Here is a 25,368-nt window from a genome sequence, read left to right on the forward strand (position 1 = left end):
AAAAAACCAGAATTCTCAGAGCAAGTAGCCTACTGGCTCTTCTTCCTGTTTCATCTCCACGGGCCTCTACTGATGGCCACAGCTGAAGAATGAGGCCTTTGGTAGGAGGCACAATTGCTCTTATGGTTTTGCCACTGTGGTCGCAGAAACCTCAGATGGGAAGGGCTCTTCCTTACCCTGCACCAGCAAGTGGAAAACAGTCATCAGCCAGACTTTGGACAAGATTCTTCCTGCACTCATCCACTGCCAGAGAGTGGTCCCACTCTTTTTCGTGTTTCTCCTTTTCAGGGAAATCACCAGTGCTGGAGGGAGCTCCCATGTTCTCTAGTCCACACCAGTTTCTCTGTCCAACAGCTGGTAACACCTCAGTGATCTCTTTCCTCCCATGAGCTAAAGGTAGGGTTCTGGGGACCTATTTTCAGGTAAACCCACTACAGCACTTCTTATGGAAACTCATCTCAGGGGTGCTGATCCCACCCTTTGAATTGGAATCTGTTGCTCATGAAGTATCATCCCCTTCACCTGAAAAATCTCAGGGTACTCATTTGTTTTTCTGCTACTGTTCCAGGATAGCCTGCCTCTTCCAAGTGACACTGCCCTGCTCTGATAGCCCTGTGTGAGGCTTTGCAAGTCCCTGTTTATCTCAGAGGGCTCTAACCCATGTTGATGAGGAATTCACAGCAGGTCTCAGTGTCCTGCATTCTGCTGTGTCTTGGATTTCTTGGACATTTCAGATCCTGCTTTTTGTTGCTTTCAAGGATTGTAAAGGGCTTCAACACTCCAAATATAAAATTCTCTCCAAAATGCATCATTCCTAGGTGGAAATGACAAGCAGTGATGTCTGTCTGAGGATAAATCCAGTCTCAGACTCTTTCTGCTGTCCCAGGCATTTTTCCAAATCCCACTGAAAAAGAGCACAGCTGACAGAGGTGGGAATCAGCCTGTGCCTTGGGCAATGGTGCCTTGGCCTGGATCCAAGACTAAGTGCCAAGCCTCAGTGCTGTTTGGAAGTGCTAATATCCTCCCAATGAGTGTAAAGAGAGACTTGCTTCTCAGCCAGCCTTCCACAGATCTGCACTTTGAATGCTTTGCCAATCACATTAAAGTTTTTCCACAACAAAGCCTAAAATGGGTGGAACAATGTAGTGCTAAAAATGATGTGGGGTTTTAGATGTGGAAATGCCCTGACACATCTAGTATGAAGCACAACATTTTGCATAACTTTAATTAAAAATGAAAGAGAAAATTCAGATACTAAGGAGAGGAAAGAAGAGGAATTATGGAAATTTTGTTTACAGTCTTATGCTAGAAATAATGGCTATAGGTAGAGATATCAGACACTGCCAAATTTTATCTTGAATCAGAGTATGATCTGGTGAAATAGCTACAAGAACGTGGCATAGATACATCACAAAAGATCAGGCTAAAGGGAGAAACATATGTCTACTTCCTAAAGCAATGTTTCCTAAAGTTGCTGGGATTTCTTCAGGAGGTTCAGACAAACCCTGACAAAATGAAGCACTTGGCAAACCAGGGTAGAAACCTGTAGGAGTATCACTCCTCCGGCTCTGTTACAGGACCATTTATGGGCAGAGTTCGTGACCCTTTCCAAGCACAGCACTTTAAAGGACTGAGAGGCATTCTGAATTCACTGGGAATGAACAGAGTGTGGTGGGAGCAGCAGAGCTGAGGCTCAGCCCAGCCAGAGATGGCTGTAAAGTGGTATGAGCTCATTGGGGAATTGGTGGCTTCTCACTGCATGGGATGCACACGCACACCTACACTTCAGTGGGGATCTTCTGCAGGGCAAAAGTCATGGGAGGGTGGGGATGAATCTGTTTGTTCAACTGATGCCCTGTGAAATATCACCACTTTTTCTGCAAAGCCCGTCCCAGAGCAAGCTTCACCTCTTTGTTTCTGAGTGTGTAAATGAAGGGGTTCAACAAAGGAGTTACCACTGTGTTAAAGGTATTCACGATTTTGTTCAGATCCAGGGAGTTCTGGGCTGATGGCTTGACATACAGGAACATGGTGGAGCCATACCAGATCGTGACAACACTGAGATGGGCAGAGCAGGTGGAAAAGGCCTTTTTCCGGCCATGGGCTGACTGGATCCGCAGGATGGAAGAGATGATGTACATGTAGGAGACCAAGGTGACCACACAGGAGGCCACCACAACAATTATGGATATGAGGAAGGTTGCCAGCTCCACAGGCCATGTGTCACTGCAGGAGAGGGCAAGACAGGAGTCTATATCACATAAAAAATGATTGATGACATCTGGGCCACAGAAAGTCAGCCTGGATGTCAGAAAGGCCAGCAGGGAAATGGCCAAAAAGCCTCCCATCCAGGAGCTGAGTGCCAGGCGAACAGAGAGAACACTGTTCATGAGGGAGCTGTACCTCAGGGGGTAGCATATGGCTAAGTAGCGGTCATAGGCCATGACAGACAGGAGAAAACACTCAGTGGAGCCTAGAGAGAGAAGAAAGAACAACTGGAGGATGCAGACACTGAACGAGATGGTCTGGCTAGTCCCCAGCATGACTCCTATGGCTTTGGGAACAACACCCGTAGTGTACCAGATCTCCAGAAAGGAGAGATTACAGAGGAAAAAGTACATTGGGGTGTGCAGGTTACTGCTTCTCCACACAAGGACTATGATGGATGCATTGCCTATTACTGTCAGGGTATACATCAGGGCAAATACCACCACAAAGGAGACTCGGAATTCCCATGTGCCTGAGAAGCCAAGAAGGATGAATTTTTCCACACTTGTCCCATTTGCCATGTCCTTCCAAATGTCAAGGTCCGTCTGCGAAGAAAGAAAAGTTTCCGTGAAAATTTGCATGCTTGTTCTGGTCCTTCAGATGCTACAAGTAGCAAAAAAACAATTACCATCCTCAAAAATGCAGTTGGTGCGCAGCATGGGAAAATGGTATTTATCCTGTATTAAAATTTTCAGAGAAATCCTCCCCTTATGAAACATGATTGGACAAATAGATCTAACCCTGAAAATCAGGTGTACCCCAACAAATGAACACTTGGAGAAGTATTTCTCAGATCGTGCACCTCCTTTACAGCATGGGGAATGTGGTCACTTCTGTGAGATGAAAATCTCACTTAGGAAACTATGGACAACAGGCTGAGGCACTCCAGCTATGGGAAAAGCTGTTACAAGTTGGAAGAGAATAGCATAACCTGTAGTCTCCAAGGAAGGCAATACTAAGGTGTGGTATCAGCAAATGCAACTGAGGAATACAAAGACTGTCATGACAATATGACACTGCAAGAGATTTTCCCACCTCTTCTATGTCAGTTTATTACAAGGGATTGAGACTGAGCTGCAGCCACACAGGGCAGCAGGCTAGTATGACAGTCACTACTCAAGATCTCCTATAGCTGCTTTCTTCCAAGCCTCAGAACAGGAAACTTTTGCAAATACCTCCAGTTCCCCCACTGATGTCTGCTTCTCAGCATAGCTACTAGGGATACGATTCACCTCTTTGCAATTTTGCCGTGTCAGAGTCACAGGAAGGATTTCTGCTGACCAAGCTGAAATATCTAGGGAGAATATTTCTGTCTCAGCTCCTCAGCTTACCCCCTTTCTTTCTTCACAGAAAAAGAAAAAACATGAGGGAGACATGACTCATTTTGTCTTATAAACATGGCTAAAAGCCCTCTAGAAGTGCCAGGTTGTCTCTGAAGTCTAAGGCAGGAGTCTAGTAAGCACCTGGATGTTAGACATCTCAGCTTGGGCAGAGATATTCCGCCTCAGTGACTGATGGCAAAATCCTCTGAATTGAATCTCATTAAAGGTAGCTCTGCTGAACTGTTCCTGCAGACAAGGGAAGATTCTTGATCAGTTCTCTAGAGAGAACATATCTTCAGGTGGATGTAGAAGACAGATGGACAAAATCATGATCTGAATCATCTCTTTCCTATCTTACTCCACAGCAATATATACCAGGAATGTACTTAAAGAGTAAAGAAATCTCTCTTAAATCAGCTCTCCTTAAACATGCAAGGCATTGGAAGTCTGTGCTATTTGTCTTGGGTAGGTTTCACTCACCAGATTTGCCAGTGGAAATGATCCAAATGCCATTTTTTCATGCACCGTCCTCGCAAGGTAGCCATGGTCCCCTTGGCTAATGGAGAGCATTGGAAAGAGGTAGATTTATTGGGGGGAACTCTGGAGTCAGGTGAAGGTGTGTGGATGAGCACCTCTCCCCTTGCTGACTCACTTCAAGCTGATGGCAACTGCCTGACCTGGTTTCTTCTCCATCCAGTAGTGTCTGACAGCTTCCACTCCTGATCTTTTCCCTCTCACAACCACCACTGTAATTCCACTAAAGGGAGCTTTGTGTGCACACACACAAAGTGTAAACCCTTCAGCTGAGCTTCATATAGTGAGATCATACACCAGAGAGTCGCCAGCATCATTAGCATAAGAACATCCCCACACCCACCTCATTAACACAATGAAGCACCAGCTGGCCACACCTAGGAGACTGTTTTCTGTTTTCCCTGTGGTGTGCCCCAGGGAGTTTGACCTCTGGGAGGTCTTATGGGCTTGTCAGAGATGAATAGTACTCTCTCTTCACACAGGCCAATTAAAGAACAGCAATGCAATTCCCTAAGTGATTGCTAGGCTGGGTGTTTCCCTCCTGCCTGCAGCTGTGGTATGAGAACTTTGTCAAGAACTCGGCAGACATGGAGATGTCTGAAATAGTCATGTTCCAAGAGACTAGAATTGTCAAGTATTTGGTGCTGGATACCACGGTGGCCATGAAACCTCCAGGTTGGGAATTAACTAAAGGCAGCTATGGGCATATGAATGCAGAGACTGTAAAGTAAGGGATTTACCTACCTCATTTCAGAGACTCTAAATGCAGTTAAGGCCTCTGTCTTCAGCTTTAATTGAAGTGAAGAACTAAGTAAAGATCTAAGTTCAAATTTTCCCGTGACTCCAGAAAATGTGTCTTCTACTGTGGTATTTATCTTTGCTCCATTCATCATCAGCTGAGAGAAACAGGCACTCTCAAGCCTTAGTCCAATTGTTACAAAAAAATGGTCTCTTAAAGATCAGGCAATACAGGCCTTACAGACACCTATTTTTCTTCTGTTGACACTCAAGATAAACTAGTCAGCTGGCTTAGACCACATATACACAAAAATACACACACTTCTTGTCTACTAGACATCTAGAGTTAGATTCACCTCTAGAGAGAGTCTGTCTACACTGTCCAGGACCACCACACAGGTGTTGGACTTGACACAGACGTTTTCTGCAAGTCCTGTGTCCCAGGCTTCAGTGTTGTTGAAAGAAAAAAATTGACCTGCACTTGAAGTGGAGATGCAGCTGATGGGGGTAAAGTGCTCAGCTTGAGCCTATTTGCTGACTATGAAGCCAACTCCTCACTATCTATCTGTCCTATCCATGGAAATGGATGTGGGGTTTAGCCATAGGATGGAGGTGTTGGAGTCTGTGGGTTCACTTGTGATCGCTTAATGAAGCAAGCCATGCATTGCATACATGTGCAGGCCCTGCTGTGAGCTTGTCCTGGCTGGGGAGTTCAGAGGCCACCACTGGTCAGCTGATTGATTTGTGTCTCCAGAAAGATGATTCATGCTATTTCCTGTGCACATCTGCTTTGGGATAGGGTAAATTTCATAGGTGACCTGATGTCCCATCACTGACTCTGAGAAGAGTCTAAAGAGTCTGTTAGATCTGGTGATGAAGATGGGTTGTACTCCCCATCTGCAGGACATGCTCTGAGACCAAGGAGTCATATCTGAGCAGAAATGTTGGAAGGCTGAGCCTTATCCCTGCTGTCTGTGGAAGAATTAGGGATGTCTTCCTCGGCTCCAATAGACAGTCTCTGAAAGGGCCCCACTTCTGTGTTTCCCACCCTCTCCTTCCTCTGGGAAAAATCAATGGTCCACTTGTGTCCCCACCTTTTCCTCCCCCACCCACGGCAATGCCTTTTGGTCTCAGCAACTTGAGACAAGGACACCAAAAAGGATTACATGGAGGCTGAGGGTGAGATGCAGAAAGCTTTATTGTCATTGAAGTGGGAAATGAGTTCCCCTATAGAGGAGGCTACCAGTGGTGGTGGTGGGAGACCACATGCAACTGCAGAAAGTCTGTGCTGCCTCTGGCACAGACACTGGAGAGCAACTGAAGAGCCAGTGGGGCATCCATCTGCCTGCCCCACAGTGGGCAGGGGTTAGCAGATCCCCCAGAGAGGCTCTCAAAGTCTTACAGTCCAGAAGTATGGGAGACAAGAAAGAGGTGGGAGAGAGAGTAAGGCAGGGAAAGCAAACCTGGCCATGGTTTCAGAGAGCTCTATCTGCCCTCCTTCAGAAGGGCAGCACTGTTTGCTCAGCACCTCTGAATTCAATGGCCAGGAGCTCTGTCCTCAGTCTAGCATCAGCTTCTGGATTCCTGGGGGTCCTTGCGAGGGCTGCACCTGTGGCTTTAACAGGGACGATATCTGCTGCCACCATAGCGGTTGGTGATGCAGGACAGGTCAAAGCCCCCAGAGTTGATGGGCACTCCATCACAGCTGAGGATGTTGCCAACAGCAGCAGAGGTGGAGGATCCCACCACGGTGTTCTGTGGGAAGGAGCTGAGGATGGGGCCAGGCAGGGTCACCACCACGGGCGAGGGCTGGATGGCCACGGTGGAGTCCTGGCACTGCCTGACACAGGGCTCATTGCAGCTGTTGGCCAGTGGGGTGGGGCCGCAGGGCTGGCAGGGCCGGCATGGGGTGTAGCAGGACATGTCTTGGGGCTAGAGATGCACCTGAAAGAGAGGGAAGGGAAGGAAGCAGAGCACAGGAACATGTGAGGAGCCATCAGCCATGAGTCCATCATCCCACAGCAAGAATTAAGCCAGAAGGGAGAAAATGAGCAATGAGAGAAAGAGATTTTCAACCTCATCCTGACACAGTACTGCAAAGTGTCACCTTATTTCTTCAGTAAATATCTCCCTTAGCCAAATCCTTGACACTACCTGAGACCTTAGTTCTTCTCTGACCCCTCAGCAGCAGCAGCAGCAGCAGCAGCAGCAGCAGCAGCAGCAGCGGCAGCAGCAGCAGCAGCACAAAGATCTCTCACAGGCTATAAGGACACACATATCCTTCACCAGAAAAGGACAGGGGAAAGAGCTTCAGACTCACCTGGGTCCCAAAGAGGAGGCAGGAGAAGTGGATGAGAGAGCATGAAGTCGGGCTGGCTTTTATGGTTGCTCTGAGTTGCCCCAGGCCCAGAGGTGGCTTCTATGAAAGTGGTAATTTCCTAAGGTGCTCATGATGTATGGAAAACATCCCAGCTAATGACATGGGCTGGGTGCTTGTTTTCCGTGTTCCCACCTTTTCATTTCCTGGCTTATGTCATAAGCATTTCTCCATGGAGGCTTCTTCTGAGTGCTGAGATTGCGATGCCTCAGGATTTCCAGGGCAGGAATGTGTCAGTGTCTGCAGAATCCTCTGCTCAAATGCTAGATGGGTACAGTGCAGGAAAATGAGATTGGCCTGGAGCTCACTGGTGGTGTTGCCTGTGGCCTTGTTGATAGGAAGGAGCCCAGCTGGTCCCAGCACTTCAAGCCTTGACTGGTCACCCAAGGATATGCTGTGATACCATTGCAAAATTATATGCTATGTCTCTTTCCTCCATGCCTCCCAACTTGCTCCAGTGTTTTGTTTGTGTTCAGAATCTTGAACATTTGGGCTGCAATGTTTGGTTTCATTTTCTTGCTCCTAAAGCTCTCTGTATGTCCTTCCAATAGCTCCAAGGAGGGAGAATCCTCAAGTCATCTGGGTAATGCCAGCCAGTACTTGGTCACCCTCAACAATAAGGTCTTTCCTATGTTTCACGCAGAGCTTCCAGTGTTCCAGCCAGTGCTTGTTGCCTGTGGTCCCATCACTGGGCACCTCAGAGAAGTGCCTGGCTCTGTTTGCCTTGCACCCTCTGGATTTGGGTTGCATGGCAAGATTTTGGTTGTGGGGGAGCCAACACCAGGTGGCTTTAAGACTGATCCACCACTGGTCAAGGCTGAGCTCATCAGCAATGGTGGAAGCACCTCTGGGATAACATGTTTAGGAAGGGAGAAAACACCTAATTGTGGAACAGCAGCCAGAAGAGAGGTTGGAGAAGATGTGAGAGAAACAACCCTGTAAACACCGATTTCAGTGAAGAGGGGAGGTAGGGGCTCCAGGTGACCCCATGAAAGCTCATGCTGGATCAGGGTCCTGTCAGGACCTGTGGCCATGTGAGTGACACGCCTGTGCTAGCACAGGTTTCCAGGCAGGACTTGTGAAGAACTGTAGCCCATGTGAAGAACTCACATTGGAGAACTTTATGGGGTACTGTCTCCCATGGGAGGGACCCCATGCTGGCATAGGGGAAGAGTGTGAGAGTTCCTTCTCCTAAGGACAAAAGAGCCACAGAGATATGTGTTGAACTGACCATAACTCCCATTCCCTATCCCTTTGGAGGGGAGAAAATCAGGAGTGAAATTGAGCCAAAGAAAAAGGGAGGGGTGGGGGGAGGTTGTTTTAGATTTTATGTTTGTTTCTCATTACCCTACTCTGACACTATTGCAATAAATCAAGTTAATTTCCCCAATCTGAGTTGTTTTTTTCCCATGAGGGTAACTGGTGAGTGATCTTTCCTGTCCTTATCTAGACCCTCTAGAAACTTCTTGTATTTTCTCTTTTCTGTTCAGCTGAGCAGGGGGAGTGATGGAACAGTTTTGATGGGCATCTGGCATCCAGCCAGTGTCAAAGCACCACACCGTCCTTTCATGTGTTTATATATGTTGTTAGAATTCATCTAAGCCTTTTGTTCTCTGTAATAAAGAGTCCCAGCTCTCCCAGCCTTTCCTTGGAGGAGAGATGTTCCTGTAAGAGATTTCGTTCATCTTTTTTTTGTCCCTTCATTGGATTCTCTCCAGCCCTTCCATAGCCCCCTTGTAATGGGGAGTCTAGAACAGGACTCCAGGAGCACCCTCACCAGTGTTGAACAGAGAGACAGAGTCTTTTCCTGGACCTTCTGGCAGCACTCCTTCCACTGCAGTCCAGAACACTGTTGGCTTTCTTTGAGGCAAGGCTCCATTGCTGGCTCATTGTGTCCAGCAGGACAACCCAGGTCATCTCTTCCAGGAGGGCTTTACATACTGATGCACAGGGTTGTTCCCCCCCACATGCAGGACTTTGCCCTTCCCCATGCTGAGCTGCAGGAGGTTCCTGTCAGGCCACTTTTTCAGGCTGTCGAAGTCCCTCTGAAAGGCAGCATCCACAGTATTGTAAGAAGGATCAAGTGCCCTGAGTAACAAGGGCAGCACCAATGTATTTCTTCTTGGGAGAATAATGGAATTTTTTTATACAAGTAAGGGCAGTTAAAGGGTCCAGTCTGCTTGATTTAGACCAGTGTGCTTTTGAGTCTTGTGGCCCACTGAGCCTAAGAACACCAAGAGACTCGAGTGTTACTGTGATGATTGTCACATCTTCTGTCATGGAACAACAACCAGGTTTTCTGGGATCAACTGAAAGTGACTGATGAGGGCTGAGAAGTATCACACAGAGTACCTAATAAAAGAAAAATCCCTAAACACAGTGGCACACCCTGTAATGTGTACTGGTGAGACTAAAATATTAATAGAATCATGAAGTTGTAAGTTGGTTTAGATTAGAAGGGATATTTAAAAGGACATCCAACCCAACCCCTTCAAGGGGAAGGAAGTCGTATTAAAAAAAAACTTAAAACTTTTTTTGTTTTTAATGTGCAATTAAAAAATACATTGCAGTAGGGTGAAGCAGCCTGACTTGATCTGAGCTGAAAGACCACACACACACTTCCAATTGGGTTGTAAGTTTTATTTAAAGAACATATTAGGGAAAATTGCTGCAAGAGATGCTACTCTGAATCTTCTGAAACATATTTTGAGTAGCTGTGGTCATGGGAAAGATCCATCTGCATATTTTTCAAAAAGCATCAGCACTGAATAATTTTTCATCTGGATTACTGGAATGAAGTTTGCAAATCTGTTCACAAAGAAAACCCTGTTGGCAGTGGCACAGGGAAAAGACACAGTGGTACCCACAGACCATGCAGGAGGGATCTCACAGTACTTCCTCTGGGAAGCAATATCCATAGGAATGTGCTTAAAAAGGCCACGACTCTTTCAGGAAAAGGACCAGTGTTCAGAGGGAAGCCCCAGGAGTCAAAACCTTGTAGAGTTCAGATGTGCCAAGCTGGCTGGTGCTCTCCAGTCCTGAGGAAACACGGGCCTCAGGGAGTCAGTTGTTGAGGGAAGTGCCTAGGCGTAGCACTCTACTGAGAAAATGCAAGAGACCTTTTCCATCTCAGACCTCTGTCTTAGGAGAAAATTCTGCCCCTAAAGTATCTGTTGATTATTGCCCTAATCTGCTCTACAGATGAGCAGGAGGTCCAGGAGGGCTGGAGCTAGGCAGGAGTGGCAGGGCTAGAACTGGTGCTGGAGCTCAGGGCAAGGCCAGACTCAAGAGGGGCCCATGTACAGGACCCATCCTGTGACTGCTGTGGGTGGTGCAGGGCCTGGCCAGGTCAGGAGAACAGGAGTAGCTCAGGCCAGACACAGGCACTGAGAGGGCAGAGCTGGGACAGGTCTGTGCTGGGCCTGGGCTGTCACAGAGCCCCGGGCAGGGCCCAAGCTGGAGCTCAGCCATGGCTGAACTGGGCCAGGTAGTCTTGGTCCTGGTGCTCCCTGCCCTGGGGCTACCTGCTGACTCTGCTCTGACTCCCACAGACTCTGCCTGGGGTACAAGTGCACTTGTGGCTGGGTTGTGACACCTATGGGGCCAAAGAGTTCTTGGGCCTCAGGAAAGCTGCTCTGTCCTGGGGCAAGACAAGGCAGAACAAAGGCCTGTTGTGTGTTTTGCCACCACTCCCTGTCCCAGGGCTGGCTTCACCCATGGGTGTTGTGTTCAAAGGGACAGGGGACTCCAGCCGCCAGTGTGGGGCCTGCTGAAGCTGATCCCAGCTGAGGAACACCTCAGCCCTACCCCAGGAGCACCAGGTGAGCACAGAGGCTGTGCTGCAGGGGGAACTTGTCTCTGCTCCCCATGACCAGGCACACTGACCACAGCCCCTGGATCAGGTGGTAGAGGAGAGGAGCAGTGGAGAAGGGAATGTAGGCCATTCCAAGGCTATTAACCCATTTCCAGTTCCCGCCATTCTTTGGCTTGTGAGACTTCTTGCCCTGCACAGCTTCACACAAAGCAAGAGAAGAACTTCTCCCCAAGAACTTGTGGAAGTGCTGACCTCCTCGGGGCTTCCCACATGCCTGCAGTTCTCTTCTAGAGAGCAGCAGTTTTCAGGAGTCCTGATTGTATGATGTGCTTCAGGTCCAAGTGGTATTTCTGAGGTGAGACGCAGCCAGGCAAGGACTGACAGCCATTGGCAGTGGAGTAACTAGGGATGTCTTCCTTCATGGATGAAAGGCTGGGTATGAGTTGTAAATGTGCTCTTGCAGCCCAGAAAGCCAACTGTCTCCTGATTCTGCCCCTCTACACTGAGACCCCATCTTGAATACTGCCTCTAGCTCTGGAGTCCGCAGGACAGGAAAGACATGGACGTTTTGGAACAAGCCCAGAGAAGGCCACAAAAATGATCTGAGGGCAGGAGCATTTCTCATATGAGGACAGACTGAGGCAGTTCAGCTCATTCAGCCTGGAGAAGACAAGGTTTGAGGAGACTTTGTTGCAGCCTTTCAGCATGCAAAGGGGGCTTAAAAGAAATATTTTAGCAGGGTTTATTGTGATAGAGCAGGGGAAACAGTTTTAAACTAGAAGAGGGTAGATTTAGACTAGCTATGAAGAAATTTTTCACAAAGAGGGTGGTAATACAGAGGAATATGTTGCCCAGAGAGATGAAAGATCCCTGTACACATTGTAGGTCAGGTTGTGTGGGGCTTTGAACAACCTGGTCTAGTGGAAGGTGTCACTACTCACTGTAGGAGATTGGACCAAGAGAAATTTAAAAGACCCTTCCAACCCAAAATTCTGTGAAATCCTATGATGTCTCAGTGTGTGGAAGGAGTGCTGTAAAGAAGAATCATTGCAATTTGTCCCACCCCCCAGTGCCACTAGGAATGATGAAGTATGTCCCCTGCGCCCCTCAACCAATGGTTTTTCTGCTCAGCACTCAATGCACAGATGAAATGACCAACTAAAGGACACAGGAAAGGTTGCAGCAAGTTTTTAATGTGCACAAAGGTGAAAATTAGGTCATTCTAAATAGAGGCTCAAAGTATGAAGAGGACTGAAACAGCCAAGAATCTCTTCCCTTTTCCTGTGGCAGAGTTCCCATAAGGAATCTTCTGATTGTCCAACAACAGGACACAGTCCAGGATGTCCCTGCATGCTTGTTTCTGGGGTCCTTACAGCAGGTTTTGAAGGAAGCACAAGAGAACAAATGGGGAGAAAGGGGGAGAGTGAAAAAAATGAGAGGTTGACATTGGCCAAGTTTTCAGAGAGCCCAGTATCAGCTTCCTCAGGTTGATTCCTTCAAGTTTGCCCTGGCAGGAAAATCAGTGATTATCAGCTGCTCTTAAAACAATGACCTCTCTCCAGCTTCATATTCTGAGTTTCTTGGGGTACCTATCTGAGGCCATTGACAGGAGCTTTATGAGGGACAACAGCATCTTTAGCAGGGAGGACATCCACTGCCACCATAGCAGTTGGTGGTGCAGGAGAGGCCAAAGCCCTCAGAGCTGATGGGCACTCCGCCACAGCTGAGGATGTTGCCAACAGCAGCAGAGGTGGAGGATCCCAAGGCAGTGTTCTGTGGGAAGGAGCTGAGGATGGGGCCGGGCAGGGTCACCACCACGGGCGAGGGCTGGATGGCCACGGTGGAGTCCTGGCACTGCCTGACACAGGGCTCATTGCAGCTGTTGGCCAGTGGGGTGGGGCCGCAGGGCTGGCAAGGATGGCAGGGCTGGCACTTCTCTGTGCAGGACATGTCTTGGGGCATGAGGGGCACCTGGAGAGAGGGCAGGAAGGAAGAAAAGCAAGGGGATACATGAGGAGCAGCCTGTCACTACATCAGTAGTCAAATAACATGCAGGGCCAGGAGGTATAGGCTCTGAAGAGGTGTATGAGGGCTCGTTGGCCTCATCCCACCAGGGCCTAAAAAGAGCCACCAGCCTCTGTGCAGCCAGGCTCCGAGTCCAGATGACAACTGATCACAGTCCCAGCCTTCCTGCACTTCAAACCTTCTCCCCACTTGTCTTTCCCATGACAAACAGCCCCAAGAACCATCAGAAAACAGCTGGAATCAGCTGAGAGGTGCATTAAGTTGGTATCTCCTTTTAGAGGAAGCAGAGAAGGAGAAAGCGTTTCAGACTCCCAAGGAGAAAGAGGCAAGAGAAGGGGATGAAAGAGCAAAGAGCCCAGCTGGCCTTTATCATGGACCTTTGCTGCCCCAGGCTGCCAGAGGTGATCATTTTCTGACAATTTCATCTTGAATGCAAAACATCTCATTTAATGCTGTGAGCTGTGGTTTGTTTTAAATGACTGTGTTTTCGCTTCCTGCTTTATTTTCTGGCACATTCCTGAATGAAGGCATCTTTTGCATTATGAGATGAGAGGCCCAAGCATTTCTGGATCAAAACACATCAGCGTCAGCACAGGACTCACACCACATACTGCAATACTCCATTAAAAGTAAATTATGTCAGTCTGGGTCACTCCCATTGGGATCCTGGGGCCTCTGTCTCAAAGAAGTGGCCTTGTTCCTGAGTTTGACTATATCCCACCAAACACAGAGCCCAGGGCAATTCATGTGGCTGACTTTTCCTTCTCCTGTCATGTACCAGGAATGTGGAAAGGGGGGAAAAAGGGGGAAGGTTTTATTCAGCTGTCAGAAATAAAGGCAAATGATACTGAAGGGGCTTCCATAAAGACAAAGGCAACAAAAGGAAGAACAAGGAAAATGTAGGACTGCTGCTGATTGAGATGAGGGCCCTGGTGATACAGGACAGAGAAAAAGCTGAGGTGCTGAATGCCTTCTTTGCCTCAATCCTTATTAGCAAGACTGGCCTTAAGGAATCCCAAATATAGACGGGGGTAAAGTCAGGATTAGTAAGCACACACCCTTGATGGAAGGAGATCAGGTCAGTGAATCCTTAGCAAACTGCACATATTTAGGCCCTGTTGGAATGTACACAGAAGTGGTAAAGGAACTGGCCCCTGTCATTGCCAGATCACTCTTGCTTACCTTCATCTGAGCATGGTGACTGGGTACTGGAGCAAAGAAAATGCCACTTCTGTCTTCAAATAGGGGAAAAGGAGAACCCAGGGAGCTACAGCCTTCTCATTAGCCCCTTAGAAGGTGGCTAATGAAGAAGATGGAGCAGCTAATCCTGGAAAGCTCTCCTAATCAAGGCATGTCAGTGATGAGAAAGTCGCAGGGAGTGGGTCAGTGTGGCTTCACTAAGAGGAACTTAGGCTTGATCTTCTTGATGACATGCTGTGGTGATGTGACAGGCTCAGGAGAGGAAGAAAGAATGGTGGATCTTCTCTACCTGGACATCAGCAAGGCCTTTGACACTTTTGTGTGGATTCCTGTAGGAGCTTCACAGAGAAGCTGTTGATTTGGATGAGCAGACAGTGAGGTAGAATGAAAACTGACTAGCCAGGCACAGGGACCATTGATCAGCAGCACAAAATAAAGTCAGAGACCAGTGACTGGTGGTGCATCCAAAGGGTCAGGACTTGATGAGTCCTGTTTATCAACCTCATTGATGATGTGGGTGATAGGACAGAGTGGACCCTCAGCAGATTTGCAGACAACGCCAAAATGGGAGGAGAGGCTTATAGATCAGAGTCAGGCCTGCAATCCAGAGGCACCTCAGCAAGCAGGAGAAATGGGCTGATGGGAAACTCATGCAGTTGAACAAGGGAAAGTGCAAATTCCCTTGTGTCAAAAAAAATTCAACCGTATCCTCAGCTCCATCAGAGCAGCTCTTGCCAGGAGCTCAAGAGAGGTGACTGCTCCCCTTTGTTATAAATACATATTATAAAATTGGCTTTTCGCAAGATGTGTACTGTATGATTAATAATGTTGTGGTGAGGATATAAGTTTTTTATTTCTGCTATTAGTAAAGAAAATTAAGCATAATGGTAGTAGTTGATATAGTCTGCTTAAACTGTCTGTTTGGTCGAGATAACATCCAGTGAACTTGTAAAGAAGACTCTGCTATTGATATACCAACTATCAGCATCTCCCATCTGAAGAAAGGGTGGACCAAGGCCCAGGCTGGAGGTGATAATGAAGACACAGCCAAGAAACACACATGCTCTAAAAAGGTGGACCCAAGAAGGGACCATGCAAAACAGTTCCTGGAATATGGAAACTAGTTTATGGAAGAATATGAATATACAACAGACTGATGCAATAGAAAGGGAATTTAAAGAATGTCTCTGATATAGCAGGGTGTGGACTTGGCTGAATGCCTTGGACTTGGCTGTCTTATTTTTTATTAAACCTATTTCTTAAAATTTACCAATAAAGTGAACCTTGTTTTTCACACCTTTATGCAGCACTGTGGGGGGGGGGGGGGTGGGTGGGTGGGTCATAGCTGCAGTGGCCTCTTCTGCCTCCAGGGATCAGTAAGAGAGTGATAGGGTGAGTGGAAAATTGTCTGGCCTATCACGCCCAAAAATTGTTTCAAACATTGCTTCACCCCATTGCTTCAAACCTCAGCTGACAGACAACTCTGGGGTCTCTCAGGGATCAGCAGTAGAACCACTAGTGTTGCATGTTACCATGAATGTCAGGTATAGTGGCAAGGAGGACACTCTCCACAAGTTTGGAGGTGACATTGAGCATCAAAGAACAGGCAGTGAACTGGTCTCTGTTGCCCAAGTTGTTCCCAGAAAATCCTTGAACCACCTGTGCAAAGGAATAGGGAATACAGATTAGACTCTGGAAGTTCTCTGCAACATGAGACTAGGCTACGGACAGCTGCTGGAACACGGGGCTATCAACCTCCTCACTGAAAAACCCTGGCAAACCCATCTGCAGAAAAACGCTGGCTGCTGTTTCAAGTCTCTGCAGGGAAGCTGCTCCATCTCCTGGTGGAGGGGAAGAGTCCATTTGCCAGAAAACCAAGCTGTGCCCGTGCAGAGCCCCTGAATGCTCTGAGCCCGGGCGAGAGCCCGAGTGGTGCCGGCACAGGGCTCAGCCCCGAGGGATAGCGGGAGGGGAGGGGAGGGGAGGGGAGGGGAGGGGAGGGGAGGGGAGGGGAGGGGAGGGGAGGGGAGGGAACAGTCAGAGAACAGGGCCGGGGCTGAGGGGACAGCGATGCTCGGCCGGTGGAGCGGCGGGATGCAGCCGTGTCGGGGCGCGGGGCTGGCGGCGCTGGCCGCGGTGCTGCTCGGTGCGCGGGGTGCGGCTGGGGCGACCCCGCAGGTCCCTGGAAGTTACTGTCCCCTTTAGCTTCTTTACGGACTTCTGCCCCATAACCATCCTCGAGTCCATCGTTTCCTCTGCAACATTTCCTATTCCCTCAGAAAACTCATCCCTCTCTTCTTTGTTTAACCATTCCTATACCTTCCTTTCCTTTGTGTCTTCTAGCAGGTTTATATAGTTATTCTTCTTATTATTAGTGCACATTTCCGTTCTGGCACATATAGGCATCCTCTGCAAACTATTCTCCTCATCATCTCTGTATGTCCCTGACTCCTTCTGTGGGATTTCGTTCTGGGAGCTACAGGGGAGAATGTAGCAATTGAGATGTGTCCTTTCATTTCTCCCTGCCAGTGTCTTCGATCAGAGCCCAGGTGCATCAGGAGTCATCACTGGAGACCACCGAGGGCAGCAGCATCAACATCAGCTGCTCACATCCCAAAATCCAGAACACCGAGTTTATCTCTTGGTACCGTCAGCTCCCGGGCCAAGGACCCCAATTCCTCGTGAGCGCTCTCAAAGGACTCAAGGATGTGCCGGCCATTGCAGGACAGCTGTCGGTGTCGGCAGACCGTCGCTCGAGCTCGCTGTGTCTGGAGCGGCCGTGGCGCGGGGACGCGGCCGTGTATTACTGCGCGCTGGGCCCACGGGCAGAGGAGCCGGGGCTGCGGCCGGGCACGAACCGCCGCGGGCGGGGCCGGGCGGGGCCGGGGGCACAGCGCCGGCCGCGGCCAGCAGGGGGCGCTGCCTCTCCGCCCGCCGGGCCCCGCGCGGCTCCGCAGCTCCTTCCTCTGCCCCGAGCCCGCCCGCACCGACACCGCACAGCCCCGCACGGCCGCCGCACACACGCCTGCCAGCCCGCCCCCTGCGCTTACACACTCGCCGCGCACCGCCCGACACCGCCTCGCTCCCGAGCCCGCCTCTGCCGGACACCCAACTGCTGCGCCCTGCGCCTCTGCCATCGCCTCCCGCCCTCCGCCCGCGCCTGCTGCTGCTGCTGCTGCTGCTCTCAGCCGGCTCTGCCAAGCAAAGAGCTGCTCCTTGGGAGCACCTGCGCTGGGAGCTGCCAAAGCGCTGCACGGACAGGCACACAGGGGCCAATTCATGGAGTGCTGTCACCTCAGTAGGTCACGACATGAGAGGGATTTGCAGCGAGGCTTCCTGAGGTAACAAAGAAAACTCCATCTGTGTGCCTATAGAACCTCTTCTATACTGCAAAATGCATAAGAAGCAGAATTTTCAGATGGTTGTGTAGGGCAGGGGTACTTTGAATCCCACCCGAGGTTGGAGTTCACTTCTCTACATTTTCTCCTCATCCTCAGGTGTCCACAAACACCCTGTGATGTGCATTCAGCATCTTCCTGAAACTGTAGAACATACCAAAGGGAAAAGAATAAATCTGTTTCAGTACAGGAGCATTTTGAATCATCAGAGGGCTCTGTCCCACCCACCTTCCCCCTGAAACTGATTGGTCCCTTCCCCTTCACGTTGGGAATGTCTCAGGCACCCTGAAAAGCAGATGCCAGGATTCAGCAATGCCACAAGTGATGAAGGGAGACACTTGAAAGGCTGAGCTTCACATGAGGTTTCCCTCCAATCACTTGCTCTAGAGACCCCATTTCCTTTTGGGGACAGGAGCCTTTCAGCATCTTCAGGAACTCACTCGAGCAAGTTCAGCAGAGGCCACACTCAGGGCATGGGAAAGGCGACAGTGCCTGGTTCTCTAAGGCTCACATCAGGGGCATTTTCATTTCCAAGGTGAGGAGCGTGAAAAGGGAAAGTGATCAACAAACACACAATGACACCAATCTGACAGTATGTGATAAGGGAAAGACGGAGCGAGCTCAGAGCTCACCGACCTGTAATTGAAGGGCCATTAGGAAACAGCGGCTGTGGCTGTGAATTGGCTCAGGCTGGGCTGTGTCAGTGACAAAGCACAAGGCATAGAAGCCCCAGGAAAGGAGAGACTGCCAGTGATGTGTCTCTGGGATCAGCAAGGATGGTTGCAGGTTTCTCTTCCCAGCACAAATGGTGGGAAGAATCCTCATCTCCCTCTACATGTTTTACAGTCCTTTCTCTGCTCTGAAGCCTAAGAAGGAAAAATTGTTGAAGGAGCCTGTAAGAGGGTAAGGTTTGACCTGGAAAATCTGTGACAACCCCAGGACCCTCCACTTCTCAAGACATCTCCTCCTAATCCATGGCGAGGTGAAACACTCACATGAGCCTGTCCCTTATACTACCATTATCATTACCTGCATCACTGATCACGTCATTCTAGATGTTTATTGGGACAAACTCATTGAAGATAGAACCAAAATCACCAGGGTGGGATCACTCTGGATTTTCCTGGGAAAAGGAGTGGGAGTGAGGGAGCTGGGGGAGAGGTGTTCATCCCAGGGAGACAAAAAAAGAGCAGGGGAGAAGCAACAGAGACAGAGGAGTCTCCTGCTTCCCTAGGAAATGTAATGACCCCACAGAGCTGAGGACACCTCGAGAAGAAGAGAAACCTCAGCAGGGAAGAAGCCCCTGAGGTCCCCAGTGCCCGGCCCTGGGTGTGCAGCAGAGCTGGCCATTGCAGCTGGGGAGGGGAGGACTCCACTGCGAGCTGAGCGGGAACAGCCCCTTGCCATGCCTGAGGCCCAGAGGCACGGAATGCTCACAATGCCCATGGCTGAGGGAGTTACGGGGGCTGCTGCTGGAGGAGGCAGAAAGCCACAAGGAGCATTTCAGGCCCTGCGAGGACAGGTCATTTCTCTGCCTGCTCCCGCTGCTGCTGCTGCTCCCGCTGCTGCCCCCGACAGTCGTTTCCGGCAGCTCTGTTCTCTCGGCGCTGGGCCGTGCTTGCTGCCTCTGCCTCACTCAGCAAACACGCAGCTTGGTCTCGGCATGCACCTCGCCCATCTCATCCTGCCCGTCTTCCTGGGACAGCTCCTGGGTAAGTCCCGGCTCTTTCCCAAGGTATCTTCCTTCTTCTTCTTTCAGGAAATCCTCACCAGCTTTATCAGGATCATGTGAAGTAATAGAGGTGAATAGACTGAAAAGGTTGAGAAGAATCTGCTACTCTTTTTTATTTTGCAAGTGTAGGCTCAAGAAGCTCTTCGAGTTTGTCAAAGAAATGGGAAGGGTGAGAAGTCCAACCTCAGAGAGCCCTTCTCTGTCTTTTCTCTCTCTTTCAATGCATCTCCCTCTGCCTGTCTCTTCTCATCCTCTTGCTGTCACCCCAAGAGATCTCAGCTCTCTCTGCAGTCCCAAATTCTTCCTACTTTTATGTAAATTACCAGATCTTGTAAAACCTGCCATTGGTGCCTCACTTTTAAAAATTTCATTATATTAACAGAATGTCCCATTCTGCCTCCAGGCTGACACAGCTCTGTCATGGCTTCCAGGATTCTCAGGGCTTGCAACACAACCAGGGCTCCCTCTATCCCAGCTCAGTTTATGTGTATTCAGGGATGGAGGAGCCCTCAGAAGTGACAGGGATGGGGAAGCAGGATGAACCATTCTACTATTCCTAGACGGGCTCCTCAGGCAGCTGGAGTGGTGCTGGTTCCAGCACACAAAATTCAGTCATGGCAGCCTTTTCCCTGGTTCTTTAAGCAGAAGAAACACGAGAGGGACACAGCACAAAATTCTTCTCTGGCTCATGCCATGCAAAGTGTTCCAAAGTGCCCCAAAAATCTCTTAGGACTCTGCTACAAGGCAGGGAGATTTCTCCACCACGGTTTTTCACCCACTTCATTTTACTTCCCATGGTCCTTTCCTGTGGAGCTGCTCACCTTCACTTTCTTCCAGGCACCACGGCGCAGATCCCGGTCACCCAGGAAGATGGACCAGTCACGGTGAAACAGGGACACACCTTCCACACCACCTGCAAATACCAGATCAGCAATATTTTGGGAATATTCTGGTACCAGGTGCGGAAAGGCCAAGCCCCACAGCTGCTCTCCTATCAAGCAGGGACTGGCCCCAAGCACAGCGGCCGTATCACCACGCACCTGAACACCACGGGGAAATCCAGTGTCCTGAAGGTGCAGGAAGTGGAGCTCCCTGACAGTGCCTTGTACCTGTGTGCTGTGCAAGACACCCTGGTGCAGGGAGCTTCCTGGGCTGTGCAACAACCCAGGGCAGGGAGGGGATGTGTCTGTGCCAGGCTGAGGTTGGGGAAGGGACGCTGGGCTCAGCCCTGTGCTCACCAGAAGTTGCATCACATGTGTGTACAATGGTCTGATGGTTTTGACTGCATCAATCCTAGCAATTCCCTGGGGAAAGTATTATGAAATATTTTGACTCAATTCTGCATTGTGCAGTTTCTCAGTAGAGAAAAAATTTTCTGTGCTTGCCTGGGACCTTGTCCTTCCACACTCCAGCCCTGCTGCTTTTGGCCCCACATGTCCCCAGCAGAGCCCAGGGCTGGTTCTGTGTTCCTGCCTTGGCAGCTCTTGCAGCAGCCCCGTTTGCACGGACACAGGAGAAGCACAGATTTGTGCAGGGCTCCACACTGGTGTGCACCAACCTGTGTCTGTCCGTGTGTGTCCCTCATCGGGAGGGAATTTCCTGACTATGGCAGGGACACTGAGCACTGCTCTGGCCCTGAGCAGCACAGAGCAGCAGCTTCTTCCCAGGCTCAGCAGGAGCCTGAGTGCAGCTGAGTGGGGACAGCACCTGCCCGCTCCAGGTGTGTGCAGGGTGGATCTGTCTCCGAAGGGATGTCGGTGGTGTGTGGGATGGGACACGGCTGTCTCTTGTCCCTGGCCATGCCAGAATTGTTGTGTGGCTCGTTGTGCGGGTGCTGTGAGAGGCGGGGGCTGAGGGCGGGCGGGGCGGAGCTGGCGGCGGCGGAGAGGAGGCGGCCCGGGCGCAGCAGAGAGCCGGGGCTGAGGGGACAGCGATGCTCGGCCGGCGGAGCGGCGGGATGCGGCGGGCTCGGGGCGCGGGGCTGGCGGCGCTGGCCGCGGTGCTGCTCGGTGCGCGGGGGTGGCGGCCAAGGGGCCGCGCCTGGGACTGGCCTCATCCCGCACGTCCCTGGAGGCTCCGTCCTGCCCGGCTTCTGCACTGACCTCTTGCCGAGAACTGTTCTCCCGTTCATCCCTCCCTCTTTTCCATCCCATATTCCCGTAGTATTCTGCCCATTCTATTCTTTGTCCAACCCTTCACAAGCTTTACTTCCTTATAACTTGCCAAGTCGGTCTTACCCCCTTCTTAGTTTTCTTTTTCCCTTTTTGTACTTTCTCTCCCATCCCCTCATTCTGCAGTGACTCCTCCATTCCTTCTGTCATTCACGCCTTCGTTTCTACACAAACGATTAAAGGACATTTCCATTCCTGCACGTCTTGACATCCTCTGGGAACTGCATTCCTCATCCTCTCTCTGTGCTGCTGACTGCTCCTGCGGGCTTCGTTCTGGGAATTGGCACGCAGGACTGGGTAGGAAGTGGGTGCTGAGGTTGGTTCTCTTTGTCTCCCTGGCAGTGGCTTCAGGCAGAGCCCAGGTACAGCCGGAGCCATTTCTGGAGACCACTGAGGGCACCAGTATCAGCATCAAGTGCTCACACCCCAATATCCGGATCGGCGAATACATCCATTTCTACCGCCAGCTGCCGGGCCGAGGACCCGAATTTCTGGCGCTCACAGCTTCAGGGTCCAAGGACGTGCGAGCCCCTGAAGGGCGTCTGACGGTGTCGGCAGATCGGCGTTGGAGCTCGCTGACTCTCAGGCGGCCGTGGCGCGGGGACGCGGCCGTGTATTACTGCGCGCTGGGCCCACGGGCAGAGGAGCCGGGGCTGCGGCCGGGCACGAACCGCCGCGGGCGGGGCCGGGCGGGGCCGGGGGCACAGCGCCGGCCGCGGCCAGCAGGGGGCGCTGCCGCTCCGCCCGCCGGGGCCGCCGAGCCCCGCTCGTCCCGGGCTGGGGGGGCGCCTCCGACACCGGAACCGACACCGGAACCGGCATTTACACTGGCCCCGACAGTGATACCCACACCGACGGCAGCACCGGCAGCGACACCGATACCGACGCCAGAACCAGCCCCTGCACTGGCACCGTTGCCGTCAATGGCACTGACGCCAGCCCTGACATCGACACCGATACCGACAGCGGCAGCTCCAACTTGGTGTCACTGACCGCCTTCAGCCCCTCCTCTCCACCTGATTTAATGACCTCTTGCTCCAGCTGCCTGATCTCCCTAGCATGAATCCCATCCAATCCCAAAGACATGTGAGCATCTCGGTGTCTTAGCAAATCTTGAACCGCTTCCTTCTGCCCTAAAGGGGTTCCACTCTGCATGCCTTCTCTGTCTCCCTGATCAGGAGGCCAGTTGTCCTGATGATAATCAATTCTGCACTTGAAGACTGAGGCAAGGAAGGTGTAAGGCACATCAGCCGTTTCCCTGTCTTTGGTGAATATATTCCTCATGGTCTCCAATGAAGAATGGTGATTTTCCTCGGCCCTTGTTAATGTATTTGTACAAACACTCTTTATTACCCCTTACAGAACTGGCCAGATTAAGTTCAAACTGAGCTTTCTCCTCTCTGCCTTTCTTTCTGCATGACCTAATGACATCCTCCAATCCTTCCTGAGCTGCCTGCCCCTTTTCCAAAGGTGATACACCCCCTTTTTATTTTCTGTGTTCCTGGGAATACTCCCTTCTCAGCCAGGCAAGTCTTCTTCTCCACCTCCTCATCTTTCAGCACAGAGGGCCAGGCTGCTCCTGTGCCTTCAAGAATTCTTTTTTAAGTATATTCAGTTTTCCAGGGCCTCGTTCTTTTAAAGGGCTGCTTCCAAGGGACTTTCCAAATCAGTGTCCCAAACAGGCCAAAATTCATCCTCTGGGAGTCCAGAGTGGAGGTTTTGTCGATTTCCTTTCCTTTCATAATATTGGAAAATCTCATTTCTTGGTGGCTGTGCCCAAGAGGGCCTCCAACCACCACATCTCCCACCAGCACTCCTCTGTTTGTATACAGCAGGTCTTCTGAGGCCCCACCATTGGTAGGCTCCCTTTTACTTGGCCAGCTTGGAGAGTGTCTGCAGGGGGGGATGATTGCAGAGAGACCAGGCCTGAATGCAGCAGAGAGATCTAACGAGTCACAAAGACAGAAAGAAACTCACTGCAAGTGGACAACAGCAGTGCTGGCAGCCCGGGGCCATCTGAGTGTCTGTCCTCCTTGGTGGTAGAGAAGTTCCCGCATGGTGCCTGCCTGTCTGCCCCAGACAGGGAGACCAGACAGATGGTCCCCACCAGGCTGCCCTTGGTGGCACCTTGCTGCCAAGGGGAGACAAAGCAACCAAAGAAAAGGGAAAGGCAAAGCCTTCCAGTTGTCCTGGTATCAACATTGAAAAAAATGTCCATCCTTTGCCTGGCACCATGTTCTGAGTTCCCTGAGCTGTCTCCATGGGGCTTTTCCAGCATCTTCTTCAGGGGAGGGACCTTCTGCCATAGTAGCACCTGGACACGCCAGACAGGTCACAGCCCCCAGAGCTGATGGGCACTCCCTCACTGCTGAGGATGCTGCCAACAGCAGCAGAGGTGGAGGACCCCACCACGGTGTTCTGTGGGAAGGAGCTGAGGATGGGGCCGGGCAGGGTCACCACCACGGGCGAGGGCTGGATGGCCACGGTGGAGTCCTGGCACTGCCTGACACAGGGCTCATTGCAGCTGTTGGCCAGTGGGGTGGGGCCGCAGGGCTGGCAGGTTGTAACAGGACATGTCTCAAAGTCAGAAGTGAACCTGGGAGAGAGTGGAGACAACAAATTGACCATAAGAGTGAATGAGAGAGCCAAGGCCACTCCTCAGTTGGGAGTTGGAGCCTTGGCAAAGAGCCACTTTCTCCCTTTGTCCTGCAAATAAGCAGCCTGGCCCATGGAGTATCTCTTCTAATTTCTTAAGCAAGACACCCTGCAGCCACATTTCAGCTTCTCTGTAATATACAATGTCCCCCCAATATCTTTGCCATGAGCGTGGACTGAGCAGACAAGAAAACAACCTCCACTGAGACCTTTGTCAAGTGAAACATTTTGGAAGAGAAAGAGAAAGGGAACGGGCTTCAGACTCACCTGGTTCCCAGACTCAGAAGGAGCCCGAGTGCAGTTGAGCAATGATGTAGCAGCCTGCAGATTTGTCCAGGGAAGAGGCACTGAAATGCAGCCCCTGTTTCCTGAGCCCTCCTTTTCCATCTGCTCTAAACATCACACTCTGCTCCTGTCAATTGCCAGACCCAACAGGGGTGGTCTCACCCAGGTTTCCATTCTTACCTTAAATCCATCTGAAATGTTGGGAGTGCCTCAGCATGGCTGGGAGTGCTCACACACACACATGGACAGGTCTCTCCAGGCCAATGCACAGCTGCTCTCCCCTGGGCTGCATCAGGTTGGTTTCATGGACAGGGAGGAAGACTGAGGCTTTATGCTCATCTCACTTTATTCATGTGAGTGGATTTATTTTCAATGCACTGTTGGTGGCATTAGGGTTTGGACACAGCTCATCTCTTGTCTAACCTCATGCCAATGTATCTGTGCAGCCCAGTGACCAGATGCTGAGGGAAGCAGAGGCTGAGATTTTGTCCCAAACAGGGACTGAAGGAAAGGATCCCAAACCCTCATGTCTCTGTGCTGCGAGAGGAAAGACAGACTTGCACAGGGAAAAACAGAATGCTGGTGACTATTTTGAACTTAGTCGACAAGGACCTTTATCTGCCATCTTGGAATCTCAGTCTGAGAGCCCAGGAAGTGTCTGGATTCCAGAGCACATCCTTGTTAGCCACAGGCGTGTCCACAGCAGATCCTCTCCTGTCAAGGGCTGTGCAGTGTGTGCAAAGATCCTGAGCCCATCTCCCTGCCTGGCTGCCTGTCAGACTGGGCTCATGATGAGCTTTAAGACAGAGCCATCAAGGATTTTCACTCTTCCCTGGACTGACCTTAGCG

The 25,368-nt window shown here is 50.7% G+C and overlaps 2 protein-coding genes across 2 annotated transcripts; both read right to left on the reverse strand.

The window, feature by feature from the left end:
• Positions 1-1,865: 1,865 nt before the first annotated feature.
• OR6F1 (olfactory receptor family 6 subfamily F member 1) lies at positions 1,866-4,322 on the reverse strand (the record flags this gene model as incomplete). Its single annotated transcript, XM_083877785.1, has 3 exons — positions 4,243-4,322; positions 4,071-4,146; positions 1,866-2,813 (listed from the first exon to the last, which is right to left on the reverse strand). Exons 1-3 carry the CDS (start codon positions 4,281-4,283, stop codon positions 1,866-1,868), a joined length of 1,065 nt encoding a protein of 354 aa, XP_083733911.1. The 5' UTR covers positions 4,284-4,322.
• Positions 4,323-23,862: 19,540 nt separating this feature from the next.
• On the reverse strand, positions 23,863-24,751 carry LOC310918807 (feather beta keratin-like; the record flags this gene model as incomplete). The annotated part of the gene is made up of 2 exons (XM_083877786.1): positions 24,700-24,751; positions 23,863-24,175 (listed from the first exon to the last, which is right to left on the reverse strand). Exons 1-2 carry the CDS (start codon positions 24,708-24,710, stop codon positions 23,863-23,865), a joined length of 324 nt encoding a protein of 107 aa, XP_083733912.1. The 5' UTR covers positions 24,711-24,751.
• Between the last annotated feature and the right edge of the window lie 617 nt (positions 24,752-25,368).

Source organism: Zosterops lateralis, assembly GCF_965231275.1.
Source record: "Zosterops lateralis genome assembly, chromosome: 24".
Lineage (NCBI taxonomy): Eukaryota > Metazoa > Chordata > Aves > Passeriformes > Zosteropidae > Zosterops > Zosterops lateralis.